The sequence below is a fragment of the Oncorhynchus kisutch genome, linkage group LG6, assembly GCF_002021735.2.
Source record: "Oncorhynchus kisutch isolate 150728-3 linkage group LG6, Okis_V2, whole genome shotgun sequence".
Classification (NCBI taxonomy): Eukaryota; Metazoa; Chordata; class Actinopteri; order Salmoniformes; family Salmonidae; genus Oncorhynchus; species Oncorhynchus kisutch.
The window spans coordinates 29,048,583-29,069,164 of record NC_034179.2 but is presented as its reverse complement, the minus strand read 5'-3'; the positions used below and the strand labels follow the sequence as shown (position 1 = coordinate 29,069,164).

General features: G+C 46.6%; 1 protein-coding gene across 3 annotated transcripts in view; it reads right to left on the bottom strand.

Moving 5' to 3' along the window:
* The window catches only part of LOC109891779 (Down syndrome cell adhesion molecule-like protein 1 homolog), a 90,359-nt gene that overhangs the window by 56,090 nt on the left and 13,687 nt on the right, over positions 1 to 20,582 (bottom strand). For all 3 annotated transcript variants that reach the window (XM_031826545.1, XM_031826546.1, XM_031826547.1), the window contains exons 2-3: positions 16,995 to 17,315; positions 12,533 to 12,679 (exon numbers count right to left, since the gene is read on the bottom strand). In XM_031826545.1, the coding sequence (XP_031682405.1) occupies positions 12,533 to 12,679; positions 16,995 to 17,315 (468 nt within the window). The remainder of the gene's footprint in view (positions 1 to 12,532; positions 12,680 to 16,994; positions 17,316 to 20,582) is intronic.

The following is a 20,582-nucleotide window of genomic DNA, read 5'->3' as shown; positions in this document are numbered from 1 at the left end:
AGATATGATTGTGAGAGGGCAGCATAGTGAGGAGATATGATTGTGAGAGGGCAGTAGGGTTGATGACATAGTGAGGAGATATGATTGTGAGAGGGCAGTAGGGTTGATGACATAGTGAGGAGATATGATTGTGAGAGGGCAGTAGGGTTGATGACATAGTGAGGAGATATGATTGTGAGAGGGCAGTAGGGTTGATGACATAGTGAGGAGATATGATTGTGAGAGGGCAGTAGAGTGGATGACATAGTGAGGAGATATGATTGTGAGAGGGAAGCAGGGATGATGACATAGTGAGGAGATATGATTGTGAGAGGGCAGCATGGCGAGCCACAATAGGACCAGTTGGACCAGGGGGGAACAAGAAGGTGTATGTGAGGGGGAGTGACCAGGCTGCTCCCAGCAGGGTCCCAGGGGTGGGACAGGCTGGGGATCGATCTGTAATGTAGCCTGTAAATGACCCAGGGCCTGCTTAAATCCATTAGGCCAGGGGATGACGGGGAGCACTGAGAAGAAGTGCACATCAAAATAACAGGACAGCCATGCCAGAGCCATGCGCAGGACACACTTCAATGCCACTACAGTCAGCTGGGCCAGCTAGGCCCAGGTCCCACTACCGTCAACAGGGCCAGCTAGGCCCAGGTCCCACTACCGTCAACATGGCCAGCTAGGCCCAGGTCCCACTACCATCAACAGGGCCAGCTAGGCCCAGGTCCCACTACCGTCAACAGGGCCAGCTAGGCCCAGGTCCCACTACCGTCAACAGGGCCAGCTAGGCCCAGGTCCCACTACCGTCAACAGGGCCAGCTAGGCCCAGGTCCCACTACCGTCAACAGGGCCAGCTAGGCCCAGGTCCCACTACCGTCAACAGGGCCAGCTAGGCCCAGGTCCCACTACCGTCAACAGGGCCAGCTAGGCCCAGGTCCCAATACAGTCAACAGGGCCAGCTAGGCCCAGGTCCCACTACAGTCAGCTGGGCCAGCTAGGCCCAGGTCCCACTACCGTCAACAGGGCCAGCTAGGCCCAGGCCCCACTACCGTCAACAGGGCCAGCTAGGCCCAGGTCCCACTACCGTCAGCTGGGCCAGCTAGGCCCAGGTCCCACTACCGTCAACAGGGCCAGCTAGGCCCAGGCCCCACTACCGTCAACAGGGCCAGCTAGGCCCAGGTCCCACTACCGTCAACAGGGCCAGCTAGGCCCAGGTCCCACTACTGTCAACAGGGCCAGCTAGGCCCAGGTCCCACTACTGTCAACAGGGCCAGCTAGGCCCAGGTCCCACTACAGTCAGCAGGGCCAGCTAGGCCCAGGTCCCACTACCGTCAACAGGGCCAGCTAGGCCCAGGTCCCACTACCGTCAACAGGGCCAGCTAGTCCCAGGTCCCACTACCGTCAACAGGGCCAGCTAGGCCCAGGTCCCACTACCGTCAACAGGGCCAGCTAGGCCCAGGTCCCACTACAGTCAGCAGGGCCAGCTAGGCCCAGGTCCCACTACCATCAACAGGGCCAGCTAGGCCCAGGTCCCACTACAGTCAACAGGGCCAGCTAGGCCCAGGTCCCACTACCGTCAACAGGGCCAGCTAGGCCCAGATCCCACTACAGTCAGCTGGGCCAGTTAGGCCCAGGTCCCACTACCGTCAACAGGGCCAGCTAGGCCCAGGTCCCACTACCGTCAACAGGGCCAGCTAGGCCCAGGTCCCACTACCGTCAACAGGGCCAGCTAGGCCCAGGTCCCACTACCGTCAACAGGGCCAGCTAGGCCCAGGTCCCACTACCGTCAACAGGGCCAGCTAGGCCCAGATCCCACTACAGTCAGCTGGGCCAGTTAGGCCCAGGTTCCACTACCGTCAACAGGGCCAGCTAGGCCCAGGTCCCACTACCGTCAACAGGGCCAGCTAGGCCCAGGTCCCACTACCGTCAACAGGGCCAGCTAGGCCCAGGTCCCACCACCGTCAACAGGGCCAGCTAGGCCCAGATCCCACTACAGTCAGCTGGGCCAGTTAGGCCCAGATCCCACTACAGTCAGCTGGGCCAGTTAGGCCCAGGTCCCACTACAGTCAGCAGGGCCAGCTAGGCCCAGGTCCCACTACAGTCAACAGGGCCAGCTAGGCCCAGGTCCCACTACAGTCAACAGGGCCAGCTAGGCCCAGGTCCCACTACCGTCAACAGGGCCAGCTAGGCCCAGGTCCCACCACCGTCAACAGGGCCAGCTAGGCCCAGATCCCACTACAGTCAGCTGGGCCAGTTAGGCCCAGGTCCCACTACAGTCAGCAGGGCCAGCTAGGCCCAGGTCCCACTACAGTCAACAGGGCCAGCTAGAACCAGGTCCCACTACAGTCAACAGGGCCAGCTAGGCCCAGGTCCCACTACAGTCAACAGGGCCAGCTAGGCCCAGGTTCCACTACAGTCAACAGGGCCAGCTAGGCCCAGGTTCCACTACAGTCAACAGGTTCAGCTACAGGGCCAGCTAATATCCCGGTATCATAATTACAGGTATTTGTGTATGACAACAACCTAGATGATGTCCACTGTCAGCTGTACGGTTGTGGTGCAGTGAGGAATGATGGTACAATGCAGTAGAGGGGGTGAGAGAGGAGGAGAGGGGGTAATGTGTGAGCCAGGTGGGCTAGGTGGAGGCGCTGGGCATCTTCCCTGGGCCACCATGTGGCCGTAGCCATCTGTTGCCGCTGCCTCTATTCATCAGACACACTCATTAGCTTTCTGTGGAGAAAGAGAGACCGGCTCAATCTGCATGTAAAGATCTCTCTGTGTCTCTCTTTATTCTCAACCCCACTCCCCTCTCTCTCTATCTAGCTCCCATCTCTTCCCTCCTCTATCCATGCTCCCTCTCCATCGTCTCACTCATCTAACTAAGTGATTAGCGTATCACAGGCTCTCATGTGTCCGATGGAGTTGGCGACAAGGGATGGGATGGCATGAGATGTGTGGTGGTGGTGGTGGTGGTGGTGGGGGGGGGGGGGGGGGAAATAGGTCAGACTGCCCCACCCCCTCCCCCTCTAACCCCCCGCTGTCCTGGCCGGACAGTAAAGTGGGCCAGGCGACACACACACACTCATTATCCTTCTTCATTCTTCTTTCTCCTCTCTATCCCTCCTTCCCCTACAGCATCTGTTCTGTCCTGGCTTTTCCTAACCTACTCTCCTGTGTGGTTTCTCACCTTCTCTCTCACCTGTTCTTCCACCTTCCCTCCTTTCCATGATCTCCCTCATCTAATCAGTTTTAATTCTCAATGCATCAAATGCCACCATCACTTTATATTTTCATCGGAGAGCTACAGAGAGAGAGAGAGCGAGAGAGCGAGAGAGCGAGAGAGAGAGAGAGAGAGAGAGAGAGAGAGAGAGAGAGAGAGAGAGAGAGAGAGAGAGAGAGAGAGAGAGAGAGAGAAAAAGAGAAGGGGGAAAAGAGAGGGGAGAGGTAGGCTGGTTGCCGGATTGCATTACTAATTTATACACAAACCTTATTAGAATATTAATGCTAAAAGCAATCAGGCAGCCCTATGTTAAATTAACTGATATGAAGAGAGGGGAGGAGAAAGAGCGGGAAAGAGAAATAGGGAAAGAGAGAGAGAGGGGTGTTTTGTTTGGAAGTGGAATTATTTATGCCAAATGAAAGAATTAAGGACTACCTCTTTGGAAATATCTCCTAGCACACACCTTACAGTAACTGTCTCCATCCACACACCATGACCATAAACCATATTAAACCATTTTATGAACTAAGTCAGTCTGAAATATATTCAGGGAAATGGATTTTGTCATCTGAAACAGTTTTCATATTAAATACAGATAGAAAATACAACCCATTTTCATAATGATAACTCAATTCCTAACACAGGGTTTATCCTGACTGTCCTTCAGTTACAACCAGCTCAAACACACAGCTGCAAATAGACCAAGATACATCTTCTTTAGCTCCATCACACACACTACCACGCACTACCACACACTACCACACACTAACACACACTACCACACACTAACACACACTACCACACCCACACTCTCCTGAGAAAGATGCCTGCCATTGTTTACAATGACCATCCAATTACTGGGCTGTGCTCAGATAGCCAGATAGCCAGAGAGCTTACACACACAAAATCAATTTCAATCTCCCTGTCTTCATTAGGCCTATCTGAGCAGTCTTTAGACCTGGGTTCTCTCTCTCTCTCATTGTCTCCTCTCTGATCTGTCTATGGTAGAGAAAGAGAGAGGATGGATAGTGAGAAAGAGATGAAGAAAGTGAGCAGGTCATGGAATGGACAGAACAAGCAGGTAAGAGGGTCTGAAATAGAGAGGTGAGCAGATAGCTGATTGGCTGAATGAGGGGACAGCTTATTAGCTGAACAGGAGCAGGGCTGTCATTCAATAGGACATCAGAGTTCACTGACCCACCTGAGCCTTTATATAATGCATGTTTCTCAGTATTCCCCAATCATTGAAAGTGTGTATGTGTTTATGTGTGCTAGCTATACATGTATGTTTGTGTGGCTGGAAGTATGTATGTGTGTATGTGTTTGCGTGTGTGTGTGAGTGGGAGAGATTGCGTTGCTCAGATTGTATAGCGCTATGGGCAGATTATAGATTGGTATGGCAGATGTGGTGTGTTTCAGAGCGATGCCACATTGCACAGAGAGAGATTACTAGACTGCTGTGCTGTTATTATGATTAGGTCATTGTCTCCTTTGTTGATTGGGGTGGTCCTGGTTCAAGGTTAAACAATGCTGTCCTGGAGTGCAATTATGTTCAATCCTGGTCCCGCATGTGGTCACAGAAGGGTGCAGATTTTTGTCCCAGCCCAGCACTTACACACCTGATTCAGATAATAAGGGGCTTGATGATTAGTTAATTAGGCGTGAATCATTTGTGTTAGTGCTGGGCTAGAAGAACAACTGCATAGTGTTTTTTCTGTGCTTTGTAGTGTATTTAACTGTATTGCACTGACCTCTGTATTGTGTATAATGCGTACTGTGCTGCTGTGTACAATACTGTATATTATATACTGGGCTATTTAGTGTTTATTTGACTGCTGCACTGTGGTGTTTTTACCTGGTGTGTGGTGTATTTAAATTGAACTGTGGTGTGTGGTGTATTTAAATTGAACTGTGGTGTGTGGTGTATTTAACTGTGGTGTGTGGTGTATTTAACTGTGGTGTGTGGTGTATTTAACTGTGGTGTGTGGTGTATTTAACTGTGGTGTGTGGTGTATTTAACTGTGGTGTGTGGTGTATTTAACTGTGGTGTGTGGTCTATTTAACTGTGGTGTGTGGTGTATTTAACTGTGGTGTGTGGTGTATTTAACTGTGGTGTGTGGTGTATTTAACTGTGGTGTGTGGTGTATTTAACTGTGCTTTTCAGTGTAGAGGAATGTTGAATGCTCATTTCAGTGAGCAGCTCACCGTGTTCACCATCTGATATCCACACTAATTACACTAATTACACACGGTACAGTATAGCCACAGTACAGTACAGCCACACAACAGTACAGTACAGCCACAGTACAGTACAGCCACAGTATAGCCACAGTACAGTACAGCCACACACGGTACAGTATAGCCACAGTACAGTACAGCCACACAACAGTACAGTACAGCCACAGTACAGCCACAGTACAGTACAGCCACACAACAGTACAGTACAGCCACAGTACAGCCACAGTACAGCCAAAGTACAGTACAGTACAGCCACAGTACAGCCACATAACAGTACAGTACAGTACAGCCACAGTACAGCCACATAACAGTACAGTACAGCCACAGTACAGTACAGCCACACAACAGTACAGTACAGCCACAGTACAGTACAGCCACACAACAGTACAGTACAGCCACACAACAGTACAGTACAGCCACAGTACAGCCACAGTACAGCCAAAGTACAGTACAGTACAGCCACAGTACAGCCACATAACAGTACAGTACAGTACAGCCACAGTACAGCCACATAACAGTACAGTACAGCCCCAGTACAGTCACATAACAGTACAGTACAGCACAGTACAGCCACATTACAGCCACAGTAGAGCCATATAACAGTACAGTACAGCCACAGTACAGCCACAGTACAGACATATAACAGTACAGTACAGCCACAGTACAGTACAGCCACAGTACAGTACAGCACAGTACAGCCACAGTACAGTACAGTACAGTACAGCACAGTACAGCCACAGTACAGTATAGCCACAGTACAGACACATAACAGTACAGCACAGCCACATTACAGCGACAGTACAGTACAGCCACATTACAGTACAGTACAGCCACAGTACAGTACAGCCACAGTACAGTACAGCACAGCCACAGTACAGTACAGCACAGTACAGCCACAAAACAGTACAGTACAGCCACAGTACAGTACAGCACAGTACAGCCACAAAACAGTACAGTACAGCCACAGTACAGTACAGTACAGCCACAGTACAGTACAGACACAGTACAGACACATAACAGTACAGTACAGCCACAGTACAGTACAGCCACAGTACAGCCACATAACAGTACAGTACAGTACAGCCACAGTACAGCCACATAACAGTACAGTACAGCCACAGTACAGTACAGCACAGTACAGCCACAGTACAGTACAGCACAGGACAGCCACAGTACAGTCACAGTACCGCCCCATAACAGTACAGTACAGCCACATAACAGTACAGTACAGCCACAGTACAGTACAACACAGTACAGCCACAGTACAGTACAGCCACAGTACAGCCACATAACAGTACAGTACAGCCACAGTACAGTACAGCCACTGTACAGCCACATAACAGTACAGTACAGCCACAGTACAGCCACAGTACAGTACAGCCACAGTACAGTACAGTACAGCCACAGTACAGCCAAAGTACAGTACAGTACAGCCACAGTACAGCCACATAACAGTACAGTACAGTACAGCCACAGTACAGCCACATAACAGTGCAGTACAGCCACAGTACAGTCACATAACAGTACAGTACAGTACAGCACAGTACAGCCACATTACAGCCACAGTACAGCCAAATAACAGTACAGAACAGCCACAGTACAGACACAGTACAGACACATAACAGTACAGTACAGCACAGTACAGCCACATTACAGCCACAGTACAGCCACATAACAGTACAGTACAGCCACAGTACAGTACAGCCACAGTACAGTACAGTACAGCACAGTACAGCCACAGTACAGTACAGTACAGCACAGTACAGCCACAGTACAGTATAGCCACAGTACAGACACATAACAGTACAGCACAGTACAGCCACATTACAGCCACAGTACAGCCACAGTACAGCCACATAACAGTACAGCCACAGTACAGTACAGTACAGCCACAGTACAGTACAGTACAGCCACAGTACAGTACAGTACAGCCACAGTACAGTACAGACACATAACAGTACAGTACAGCCACAGTACAGTATAGCCACAGTACAGCTACATAACAGTACAGTACAGCCACAGTACAGCCACATAACAGTACAGTACAGTACAGCCACAGTACAGCCACATAACAGTACAGTACAGCACAGTACAGCCACAGTACAGTCACAGTACAGCCCCATAACTGTACAGCATAGCCACAGTACAGCCACATAACAGTACAGTACAGCCACATAACAGTACAGTACAGCCACAGTACAACACAGTACAGCACAGTACAGTACAGTACAGCCACAGTACAGCCACATAACAGTACAGTACAGGCACAGTACAGTACAGCACAGTACAGCCACACAGTACAACCACACAACAGTACAGTACAGCCACTGTACAGCCACATAACAGTACAGTACAGCCACAGTATAGCCACAGTACAGTACAGCCACAGTACAGTACAGCCACAGTACAGCCACATAACAGTACAGTACAGCCACAGTCCAGCCACATACCAGTACAGTACAGCCACAGTACAGTACAGCACAGCCACATAACAGTACAGTACAGCTACAGTACAGTACAGCCACATAACAGTACAGTACAGCCACAGTACAGTACAACACAGTACAGCCACAGTACAGCACAGTACAGTACAGTACAGCCACAGTACAGCCACATAACAGTACAGCCACAGTACAGCCACAGTACAGCCATAGTACATCCACATAACCGTACAGTACAGCCACAGTACAGCCACATAACAGTACAGTACAGCTACAGTACAGCCACAGTACAGCCACAGTACAGCCATAGTACAGCCACATAACCATACAGTACAGCCACAGTACAGCCACATAACAGTACAGTACAGTACAGCCACAGTACAGTACAGCACAGTACAGCCACAGTACAGCACAGTACAGCCACAGAACAGTACAGCACAGTACAGCCACAGTACAGCCACAGTACAGCCACATAACAGTACAGTACAGCCACAGTACAGTACAGCGCAGTACAGCCACAGTACAGTACAGTACAGCCACAGTACAACCACACAGCAGTACAGTACAGCCACTGTACAGCCACATAACAGTACAGTACAGCCACAGTACAGTACAGCCACAGTACAGTACAGCACAGCCACAGTACAGCCACATAATAGTACAGTACAGACACAGTACAGCCACAGTACAGCCACATAACAGTACAGTACAGCCACAGCACAGTACAGTACAGCCACATAACAGTACAGTACAGCCACAGTACAGTACAGCCACAGTACAGTCACAGTACAGCCATAGTACAGCCACATAACAGTACAGTACAGCCACAGTACAGCAATAACAACATACACTCTCTACAACCAATATACGAACTATACATGGAATCACACTCAAATGTTAAGTAATATGCATTATACAATGGGTGGGTCTAATCCTGAATTCTGATTAGTTAAAACAGCATTCCAGCCGCTGTCTATTTCGCAAGTTACCACCGGCTAAATCTATGACGTTGAAATGCCTATTTACTCTATTCCATCTGACTACGCAATCCACTGTCTCGTCAGCCCAGACAGGCGATTTATTAACTTGATGTCCATTATAAAAAGCATCTAGACATTATCTCACACTTCTTTAAGACTAACATTTAGTTTTTTCAACAGCCGAGATTTGTATAAACCTTGCTGTCTGTCTCTCTGATATTTGCAACATTGTTTCAATATTCAAATTTGATTTCCAGCTGTCATAGTAATGAACGTGTCGGGAGTCGGGATGAGACAGACAGGCAGGCAGCTTTTCTCAGCCAGTCCAAATCATGAATCAGCTTAATTTTTATGGATATATACAAAGAACTATCAAGGGAGAACAGGTCAAACTAACTGAAGTGCATCTAGTTTAGAGTCTTTCCAGCTTCAGTTTGAAGTTTTATTTTTCCTTTATTTAACTAGGCAAGTCAGTTAAGAACAAATTCTTATTTTCAATGACGGCCTAGGAACAGTGGGTTAACTGCCTGTTCAGGGGCAGAACGACAGATTTATACCTTGTCAGCTCGGGGATTTAAACTTGCAACCTTTACGGTTACTAGTCCAACGCTCTAACCACTAGGCTACCCTGCCGCCCCACACAAGTGATTGTGTTAGCTGTGTTGTTGGCTAGCTCCACTGAACACCAGTGTCCTGACGGGTGAGCACATTTTCACATTTTCATCCATTGTTATGGATGTATCCAAATAAATGTCACTAGAAAACCGCTTAAACAAATGCAAATGCAGCTACTTTGTTGTTTTTCTGGTTGCACTGTTTGACTTGACTGTAAGTTATCCCGGCTTGGGTAGCAACCCAATATTTGTGTCGGGACTACTGTATATCTTGTGGAAGAATTAAATAGCATGAATAAATTCATCAAAATAAAGTTTTTAATTAAAATATGTCAATCATTCTTTGAAGATGTTGATAAAAGGGATAATGCAAAGTCGGTGTTTATGTGGGACTGTCTCGGGCCTAACAACACCCGTGCCAATATATCCTCCAAACACCGTCTTCATGGGCATTATCACTGAAATATATTACAAGAAATAGAAATAGATACAGTCAAACCAGGCTGATAAGAAATACATAAAAGGTGAAAGATGATATAAAATGCCAGGTAGTCTGTCCAAGCTCCTCGTAACTGACATAAGCATAATGTGTCTCAAACATACACCAAACATTCATTCGCACAGTCTGTGTATGTGTGTGTGTGTGTGTGTGTGTGTGTGTGTGTGTGTGTGTGTGTGTGTGTGTGTGTGTGCGCGTGTGCGCGTGTGCGCGTGCACGTGAGTGTGTGTGTGTGTGTGTGTGTGTGTGTGTGTGTGTGTGTGCGTGTGCGTGTGCGTGTGCGCGTGCGTGTGCGCGTGCGCGTGCGCGTACGCGTGCGCGTGAGTGTGTGTGCGCGCGCGTGTGTGTGTGTGTGCGTACGTGCGTGTGTGTTATGCATGTATATAGAACGCCATCTGCCAGGTCCTGAGGCTGTTCTTGCCCCACTACCCTCCTTGCTTCTCTTTCTTTGCCTCTTTCTCTCCTCTCTGTTCTCTCCCTCTCCACCTTCCACTTTGTTATTGTAAAAGAGTTTCACGTCACAGCATTGGAGATGTTTATTGTTATCTGTTGCATTATCCATGATAACTAAGGATATTTAACACATGTACACTATTAATGCAATAACTTCCCCTAAACACACAAATATAGACAACTATATATACAGTAACAGTCAAAAGTTTGGACACACCTACTCATTCCAGGGTTTTTCTTTATTTGTACTATTTTCTACATTGTATAATAATAACTATGAAATAACACATATAGAATAATGTAGTATCCAAAAAAGTGTTCAAAATATATTTGAGATTCTTCAAAGTAGCTACCCTTTGCCTCGATAACAGCTTTGCACACTCTTGGCATTCCCTCAACCAGCTTCATGAGGTAGTCACCTGGAATGCATTTCAATTAACAGGTGTGCCTTGTTAAAAGTTAATTTGTGGAATTTCTTTCCTTCCTAATGTGTTTGTGCCAATCCGTTGTGTTGTGACAAGGTAGCGATGGTATACAGAAGACAGCGCTATTTGGTAAAAGACCAAGTCCATATTATGGCAAGAACAGCTCAAATAAGCAAAGACAAAATTACAGTCCATCATTACTTTAAGACATGAAGGTTAGTCAAGACGGAAAATTTCAAGAACTTCTTCAAGTGCAGTTGCAAAAACCATCAAGCGCTATGATAAAACTGTCTCTCATGAGGACCACCACAGGAAAGGAAGACCCAGAGTTACCTCTGCTGCAGATGATAAGTTCCTTAGAGTTAACTGCACCTCAGATTGCAGCCCAAATAAATGCTTCACAGAGTTCAAGGCAAAGAGTGGCTACTTTGAAGAATCTAAAATATATTTTTGATTTGTTTAACACTTTTTTGGTTACTACATGATTCCATATGTGTTATTTCATAGTTTTGATGTCTCACTATTATTCTACAATGTAGAAAATAGTAAAAATAAAGAAACACCCCTTGAGTAGGTGTGTCTAAACCTTTGACTGGTACTGTACATATAACAAGAACAACAAATAAACACACTAACATGTGCACACACACACACACACACACACACACACACACACACACACACACACACACACACACACACACACACACACACACACACACACACACACACACACACACACACACACACGAATGAGGTTAATGAAGATGAATGTGGGACAGGGAGGGATCCAAGGAGAATGTAGAAATGTACACAATAGAGAGGAAAATACAGGAGACATACTGTAGAAGTTGTAAAAAGGTCAAAGGCTCGTTGGCATGTCAGGAAAAGACGCAATGGATCTAAATTAGGAGGGTTTGGCCGGCAGAGATGTTCTTGTCCCATCGCGCATTAGCGACTCCTGTGGCGGGCCGGGCGCAATGCATGCTGACACAGGCGCCAGGTGTACAGTGTTTCTTCCGACACATTGGTGCGGCTGGCTTCCGGGTTAAGAGGGCATTGTGTAAAGAAGCAGTGCGGCTTGGCTGGGTTGTGTTTCAGAGGACGCACGGCTCTCGACCTTTGCCTCTCCCGAGTCCGTACGGGAGTTGCAGCGATGGGACAAGACTGTAACTACCAATTGGATAGCACAAAATTGGGGAGAAAAGAAAAAAGAAAAGGGAGAGAGAAAGATTAAGAGAGAGAAAGTCAACGAGAGGGAGAAATGATAGAGAGAGTTGCAGGAGGAAGAATCAGTGATCCAGAACAGTGAGCAGACAGACAGCAGACAGGAGTTAGAGTTAGGTCAGGAGATACAAAGAGCAAAGCAGCAGCACATCATCATCTTCATCATCATGCCTCCAAAACATACAGAAGGACACGTGCACACACACACACACACACACACACACACACACACACACACACACACACACTCAAAAACAACAACCACAACTGCATCTTGCTTCACCCTTGCTTTTGTTTTGAATGCATTGTAAATAGCAGCCATATGGACACATTTATTCACAAACTCACACAAAACCCTTACAGATGGGACTAATAACACTACACTTTACCCAGCCATTTACCCAGCCCTTTCCTGCCCCCCCAACCCCTCTCTGTCCCATGATGTCCTACCTGGGACGATGGAGACAGTGTCTCTCTCCCAGGACACCACGCTGACGTACTCCTGCACAGCGGTGGGAATGAGGCACTTGAACACGGCCACGTTGCCCCGCATGGAGCGTTGGTCTGCAACACGCACCGTATACGGCTCCCTGAACACTATTATACAGAGAGACAAAGTGTTAAGGAGGTGGTGTGAGAATCTAAAAGTCTTATTTTGGTTTAGGAAAAAGTGAATACTAGAGTTGTAGTGGAACACATAAGATGTATTCTGGCAGTCAGTATTGTAAGAATCATTCATTGGATTGCAAAATAATCTACTAATAATATTAAATGTGCAAACAAATTGGGAACAATTCAGATTCGGTTTTTGGATATCGTTTGAACACATCAATAACACTAATCGTACATCTGTTTTCAACTCAATTTCTGAGAAGGATTAACAGAAACATTATTGGCTAGTTACAATCAACACCAGAAATGAATCTATTGTCGTGTATACAACTCAATATAATAAATATGACAGAATAAGTAGATTCTGTTAAAGCACCTGCGGTAGAGATAACAACCCAGCTTAATAAAACCATTGGGATGTGTAGTAGTGGTGGTGCACTGTTCATGCATGTTCATGCAATATTTGACACTCTCCTGAATGGGCATTAACTAATTAGTGAAATCAGGAGAAGCTAGGACATATTTGAAGGTTGCTAAGAAACTGCTTTGGAAGCCCCCTCCCTGGTAACAGCAGTATAGTGTAGCGAACAGGCAGCGTTGCATTAACATTGGGATCCTACTGCAGTATAACGACACATCAATACACATTACTACATCCACTTTACATAGACATACATAGACATATAAATATGTCTAAATAATAATCTGATATAGGAACAGGGATTAGACATATAAAATATGCTCAGATGGAAATGGTATCATCTACATTTGAATAATTGCCCGCTGTAGCTATGCAGTAAAGAGATTTTTTACCGAAATGACAAATGTAGATAATATGATGGATATCTAGAAAGTAGACTAGGGTTGGTTTATTTCCTCTACTGTAACTACAGCATCAGCACCAGGAGTGAGAGTGAAACATATGACACCTATACTCCAAATACTCTAACTACAAACCAAGTTACCCCATTACACTACCCTTTGACCTAACTCTAACACAGCACCGTGACCCAAAACCTGTAACTGTAACTTCTGAACCACGTCCCTCCTGACCATAACCGCTCCCTGACCATACATAACTCCCTGACCATACATAACGCCCTGACCATACATAACGCCCTGACCATACATAACGCCCTGACCATACATAACTCCCTGACCATACATAACGCCCTGACCATACATAACGCCCTGACCATACATAACGCCCTGACCATACATAACGCCCTGACCATACATAACTCCCTGACCATACATAACGCCCTGACCATACATAACGCCCTGACCATACATAACGCCCTGACCATACATAACGCCCTGACCATACATAACGCCCTGACCATACATAACGCCCTGACCATACATAACGCCCTGACCATACATAAACGCCCTGACCATACATAACGCCCTGACCATACATAAACGCCCTGACCATACATAACGCCCTGACCATACATAACGCCCTGACCATACATAACGCCATGACCATACAGAACGCCCTGACCATACATAACGCCCTGACCATACATAACGCCCTGACCATACATAAACGCCCTGACCATACATAACGCCCTGACCATACATAACGCCCTGACCATACATAAACGCCCTGACCATACATAACGCCCTGACCATACATAACGCCCTGACCATACATAACGCCCTGACCATACATAACGTCCTGACCATACATAACGCCCTGACCATACATAACGCCCTGACCATACATAACGCCCTGACCATACATAACGCCCTGACCATACATAACTCCCTGACCATACATAACTCCCTGACCATACATAAACGCCCTGACCATACATAACGCCCTGACCATACATACCTCCCTGACCATACATACCTCCCTGACCATACATAACGCCCTGACCATACATAACGCCCTGACCATACATAACGCCCTGACCATACATAAACGCCCTGACCATACATAAACGCCCTGACCATACATAACGCCCTGACCATACATAACGCCCTGACCATACATAACTCCCTGACCATACATAACGCCCTGACCATACATAACGCCCTGACCATACATAACTCCCTGACCATACATAAACGCCCTGACCATACATAAACGCCCTGACCATACATAAACGCCCTGACCATACATAACGCCCTGACCATACATAACGCCCTGACCATACATAACTCCCTGACCATACATAACTCCCTGACCATACATAACGCCCTGACCATACATAACGCCCTGACCATACATAACGCCCTGACCATACATAACGCCCTGACCATACATAACGCCCTGACCATACATAACTCCCTGACCATACATACCTCCCTGACCATACATAACGCCCTGACCATACATAACGCCCTGACCATACATACCTCCCTGACCATACATAACGCCCTGACCATACATAACGCCCTGACCATACATAACGCCCTGACCATACATAAACGCCCTGACCATACATACCTCCCTGACCATACATACCTCCCTGACCATACATAACGCCCTGACCATACATAACGCCCTGACCATACATAACGCCCTGACCATACATAAACGCCCTGACCATACATAAACGCCCTGACCATACATAACGCCCTGACCATACATACCTCCCTGACCATACATACCTCCCTGACCATACATAACGCCCTGACCATACATAACGCCCTGACCATACATAACGCCCTGACCATACATAACGCCCTGACCATACATACCTCCCTGACCATACATAACGCCCTGACCATACATAACGCCCTGACCATACATAACGCCCTGACCATACATAACGCCCTGACCATACATAACGCCCTGACCATACATACCTCCCTGACCATACATAATTCCCTGGATATGGGACGTGGCTGCTAAGGTTTTGTAAATGCTAATCCCTTGTCTCCTGGGGGTGGGCTTTTGGGTCATGAGGGAATGATGGTAGCAGCAGCAACGAGGAGAGACCGACCGGCTGCCGTGCGGCTCAGATCAGTCTCTCTCTCTCTTTCGCTTCTCTCTCTTCTCTCTCTCTCTCTCTCTCCCTCCATAATCCTCCACTGGCTTGGCTAGCTAGTATTAGTAGGAATATGTATTAGTGCAGGTCGGTGTTGGGAGGCAGAATATGAAAACAGATGTTGACAGCAGGAGGGACGGGGAAGAGACTGTCTGCCCTGATGTGAATGATGGACAGGGAGGGAGAGAGAGAGTGGGAGAGGTAGGAAGGAAGGTGGAACAAGAGAGGTTGTGGAGAACTACAGTCCAGGAGAACTGTAAAGGTGACCACTTGACAAACTGATTCAACTGACCATCTCACCTCCACTTAGTTTGTCCAGTATATGATACTGTATGAAATAGATCAAATGGATGAACAGGCACAGAGCTATCTACAATATATCCCACATCAGCAATAACCTGTGTTGTTTTATAAGAGGTCCACCTTGTTAAATAGCACTGGCATGAAGTCTAATCAATGGAGTGCACCAATTATGTTTCATAATGAGAGATAATGAATGAAGTGTTCTGCTGCGGTTATATTTAGCATGGTACCAGAGGACAATGTGAGAGGAGGAAGGAGAGAGGAGGAGGAGGAGAAGGAATGACACGGATGGAAATAGAGATACAAAGATGGAGGGAGAACATCACGCAAGTCAGCTGATGCTTTAGGAAAAGCATAGCAACCAGCAGCAGTATCAGCAACATCTGCATAGATACTGTCATTAGTGATTTGTTTTTTGGTGCTTATATGACTCATACTGCACATGTACATACCTATGTGTGTGGGCCAGACAGTTCAAACCAGTTGAAGCATAAGGGATTAGATGAAGGTTGTGGAGTATAACTAGGGGTACAGGTTGGTGGCCCCAATTCACCATGGTGATGGGGTTAAATGGTTGTGTCGTGTGTAACAAAGTTCAGTGTTACAGTTGTTACAGTTGTTGTGTTACAGTTGTTGTCCCAGCAGAGTAGACTGTGTTCTAGGTCAGTCTGGATTTGGGACCAGGGTTTGTACAGGTGCCTCTGAGTGGCTTGTACTGTGGCCAGCATGCTTTTGGCAGCTGTCAATCACTCCCTGCCTTTTGCTTGTTTACATTTTCTCTCTCCATCATTCCCCTCCCTTCTGCCATCGAACCTCTATCGCTGCCCTCTTAGTTACTTCTGTCACTCTGCATCACCCTCTATTATCTCACCTTTCTACTTCCTCTCCCCCTCCCTTCTTCACCTGTCCCTTCATTCTGTCCTCTCTTCTCCTATTCACTCTTTTCCCCTCTGCTTTTTATGTTCTCCCCCCGCCCCCTTCTCCCCTCTCCTCACCAGCTTTGACTCTGATATTGGGGCTTCGGATCTTGCCAGCCTGGTTTTCTGCGGTGCAGAAGTAGTCGTTGTCGTGGATGTAGGAGTTGAAGGCGGAGGGTGAGAAGGGGTAGAGTTGGAGGGTGCCGTTGGCATGGACGTGGCGGATGTGGGGCACGTCGTAGATGTCATCGCCGGTGGCCAGGTACCAGCGCAGGATGGCGGTGGGGGTGCCGCCCGCCGGGCAGGGCAGAGACACCCCCACCGAGCTGGAGTAGGTCAGCCTCTGCAGGGATGCGTTCACAAAGTACAGCCTGGTAGAGCCCACATCCTCACTGTGTACTGCATGGGGAGAGAGATAGGATAGTTAGTAATAGGTAGGTTAGAGAAAAGTCAGTGACATGTAGAACTATATAAGCTAAATGTCACTGTTGCAAAACAACAGATAACGACTTGCATGAAAAACACTGTTGAGCTCCATATTCAAAATACATATTTGGAACTCTACCCGCGTGTTATTCAATAAAAAATTACGATAAGAGTAAAAGGGAGACTGAAAAGTAATGACACATAATCAGATGTAATAAAACAAAAGGGGAGGAACATGAATGCCCTTCAAAAGTGGAGCAAAATAATCAGAACAAATGTATGTCAAATGCCCAGCTGCAAACATCAGTCATGTGATGCAGAAAGCCAGGGATTTCAGCTAAAGCCTCTGGTGGGTTACGTGGATGGGGGAGGAGGCCTCTACCTCTACACACACACAGACACACACACACACAGACACACACACACACACAGACACACACACACACACAGACACACAGACACACACCAAGAGAAAAAACACAGTTATGTGATTGGAATTTGTATGCCAGACACAGAGTTAAGTCTGTTTAATCTTCTTTCATATTTATCACACAGACACACACACACACACACACACACACACACACTCACACACTCACACCAGGAGTGTTCCTACTGGGTGCTCAGATTAGGGGTACACAACCCCATCAGAGAGATAAAGGGAGAGTACCCACAATTCAGAATCAAGGAGGGGACGATTAGAAGAGAAAGGACTATATGCTAGATGGACATATGTGGATGCACAAATCCATCTCACCATTCCCCAAAATATGTAACGCATAGATCCTTTATCCCACAGTGCAGTAATACTTAACAATACAAAACAAAACCCGCAAATCCTAAAAATGTAAAGCAAGGAATTAAGAAATAATAGAACGAGCGATGTCAGAGTCCGGAATATAAATATATATATAAATATACACCCAATCCAAGATGGCGTAGCAGTCGGACGTGTGTTTGTCTTGTCCCATGTAAACAGTCGGCTTCGTCATTTTTTTTTTCAAACAGTTGAAATCGGAAGTTTACATACACTTAGGTTGGAGTCATTAAAACTCGTTTTTCAAACACTCCACAAATGTCTTGTTAAACAAACTATAGTTTTGACAAGTCTACGTTGTGCAAGACACATTTTTTCAACAATTGTTTACAGACATTATTTCACTTATAATTCATTCTATCACAATTCCGGTGGGTCAGAAGTTTACATACACTAAGTTGACTGTGCCTTTAAACAGCTTGGAAAATTCCAGAAAATTATGTCATGGCTTTAGAAGCTTCTGATAGGCTAATTAACATAATTTGAGTCAATTGGAGGTGTACCTGTAGATGTATTTCAAGGCCTACCTTCAAACTCAGTGCCTCTTTGCTTGACATCATGGGAAAATGAAAAGAAATCAGCCAAAAAATTGTAGCCCTCCACAAGTCTGGATCATCATTGGGGGCAATTTCCAAAAGCCTGAAGTTATCACGTTCATCTGTACAAACAATAGTACGCAAGGATAAACACCATGGGAGTATGCAGTCGTCATACCTCTCAGGAAGGAGACACGTTCTGTCTCCTAGAGATTAATGTATGTTAGTTGCGAAAAGTACAAATCAATCCCAGAACAACAGCAAAGGACCTTGTGAAGATGCTGGAGGAAGCTGGCACAAAAGAATGTATATCCACAGTAAAATGAGTCCTATATCTGCATAACCTGAAAGGTCGCTCACCGAGGAAGAAGCAACTGCTCCAAAACCGCCATAAAAAAAGCCAGACAACGGTTTGAAACTGCACATGGGGACAAAGATCATACTTTCGGAGAAATGTCCTCTGGTCCGATGAAACAAAAATAGAACTGTTTGGCCATAATGACCATCATTATCTTTGGGGGGAAAAGAGGGAGGCTTGTAAGCCGAAGAACACCATCCCAACCGTGAAGCACGGGGGTGGCAGCATCATGTTGTGGGAGTGCTTTGCTGCAGGAGGGACTGGTGCACTTCACAAAATAGATGGCATCATGAGGCAGGATAATTATGTGGATATATTGAAGCAACATCTCAAGACATCAGTCAGGAAGTTAAAGCTTGGTCGCAAATGGGTCTTCCAAATGGACAATGATCCCAACCATATACTTCCAAAGTTGTGGCAAAATGGCTTAAGGACAACAAAGTCAAGGTATTGGAGTGGCCATCACAAAGCCCCATAGAACTTTTCTGGGCAGAACTGAAAAAGCGTGTGCAAGCAAGGAGGCCTACAAACCTGGCCAAAATTCACTCAATTTATTGTGGGAAGCTTGTGGAAGGCTACCCGAAATGTTTGACCCAAGTTAAACAATTTAAAGGCAATGCTACCAAATACTAATTGAGTGTATGTATACTTCTGTCCCACTGGGAATGTGATGAAAGAAATAAAAACTGAAATAAATAATTCTCTCTACTATTATTCAGACATTTCACATTCTTAAAATTAAGTGGTGATCCTAGCTGACCGAAGACAGTGAATTTTTACTAGGATTAAATGTCAAGAATTGTGAAAAACTGAGTTTAAATGGAGTTGGCTAAGGTCTATGTAAAGTTCCGACTTCAACTCTATATATTTCAATCTCACTATGATCTAAATACACTTTCCTGCAATCCGCCTCACCCAATGTGATACTGCTATTGGTATATGTTATAACTGGAACCTCCATCAGAAGCTAGTCAGATAACTAGCTACTAGCTAGTAGTCACTGTTAGCCACAGCTAGCAGTCTTCACCTTTAGCTCGGACACCAGCCAGCTTTAGCTCGGTCAATACCTGCCAGTCTGCACAGCGCGATATCAACCCAGAGCATATCAGACTGCTTTTCTCCACCACATCACCGGATTCCTGCCGCAAGCTCTCGGCCATTGCACCAGATCATGGCCGCTAGCTAGCTGTAACTGAGTGGCTACTGCTGTCTAACGCCTCTGTCCCAAAGCAAGCACCAGTTAGCCTTGAGCTAGCCTCGAGCTAGGCCCATCTCCTGGCTAGCCGAAGAGGTATACCTGCTAATTTGTGGGCTACAATACCTCTTTTGCCAATTGGCCTGGACCCTTTATTGCCGACACAGAGCCCCGCCGATCCATCACGACTGGTCTTCCGATGTAATCATCCGAAGTGGTTTCAACAAGCCTTTCCGTTGCGATGTCGCCGAAGACACAGATGCTAGCCCCGGCCCGCTAGCATTCTGAACTTCGTGCCTCCCGCTCGCTTAGCATAGTAGCGACTACCGAACAG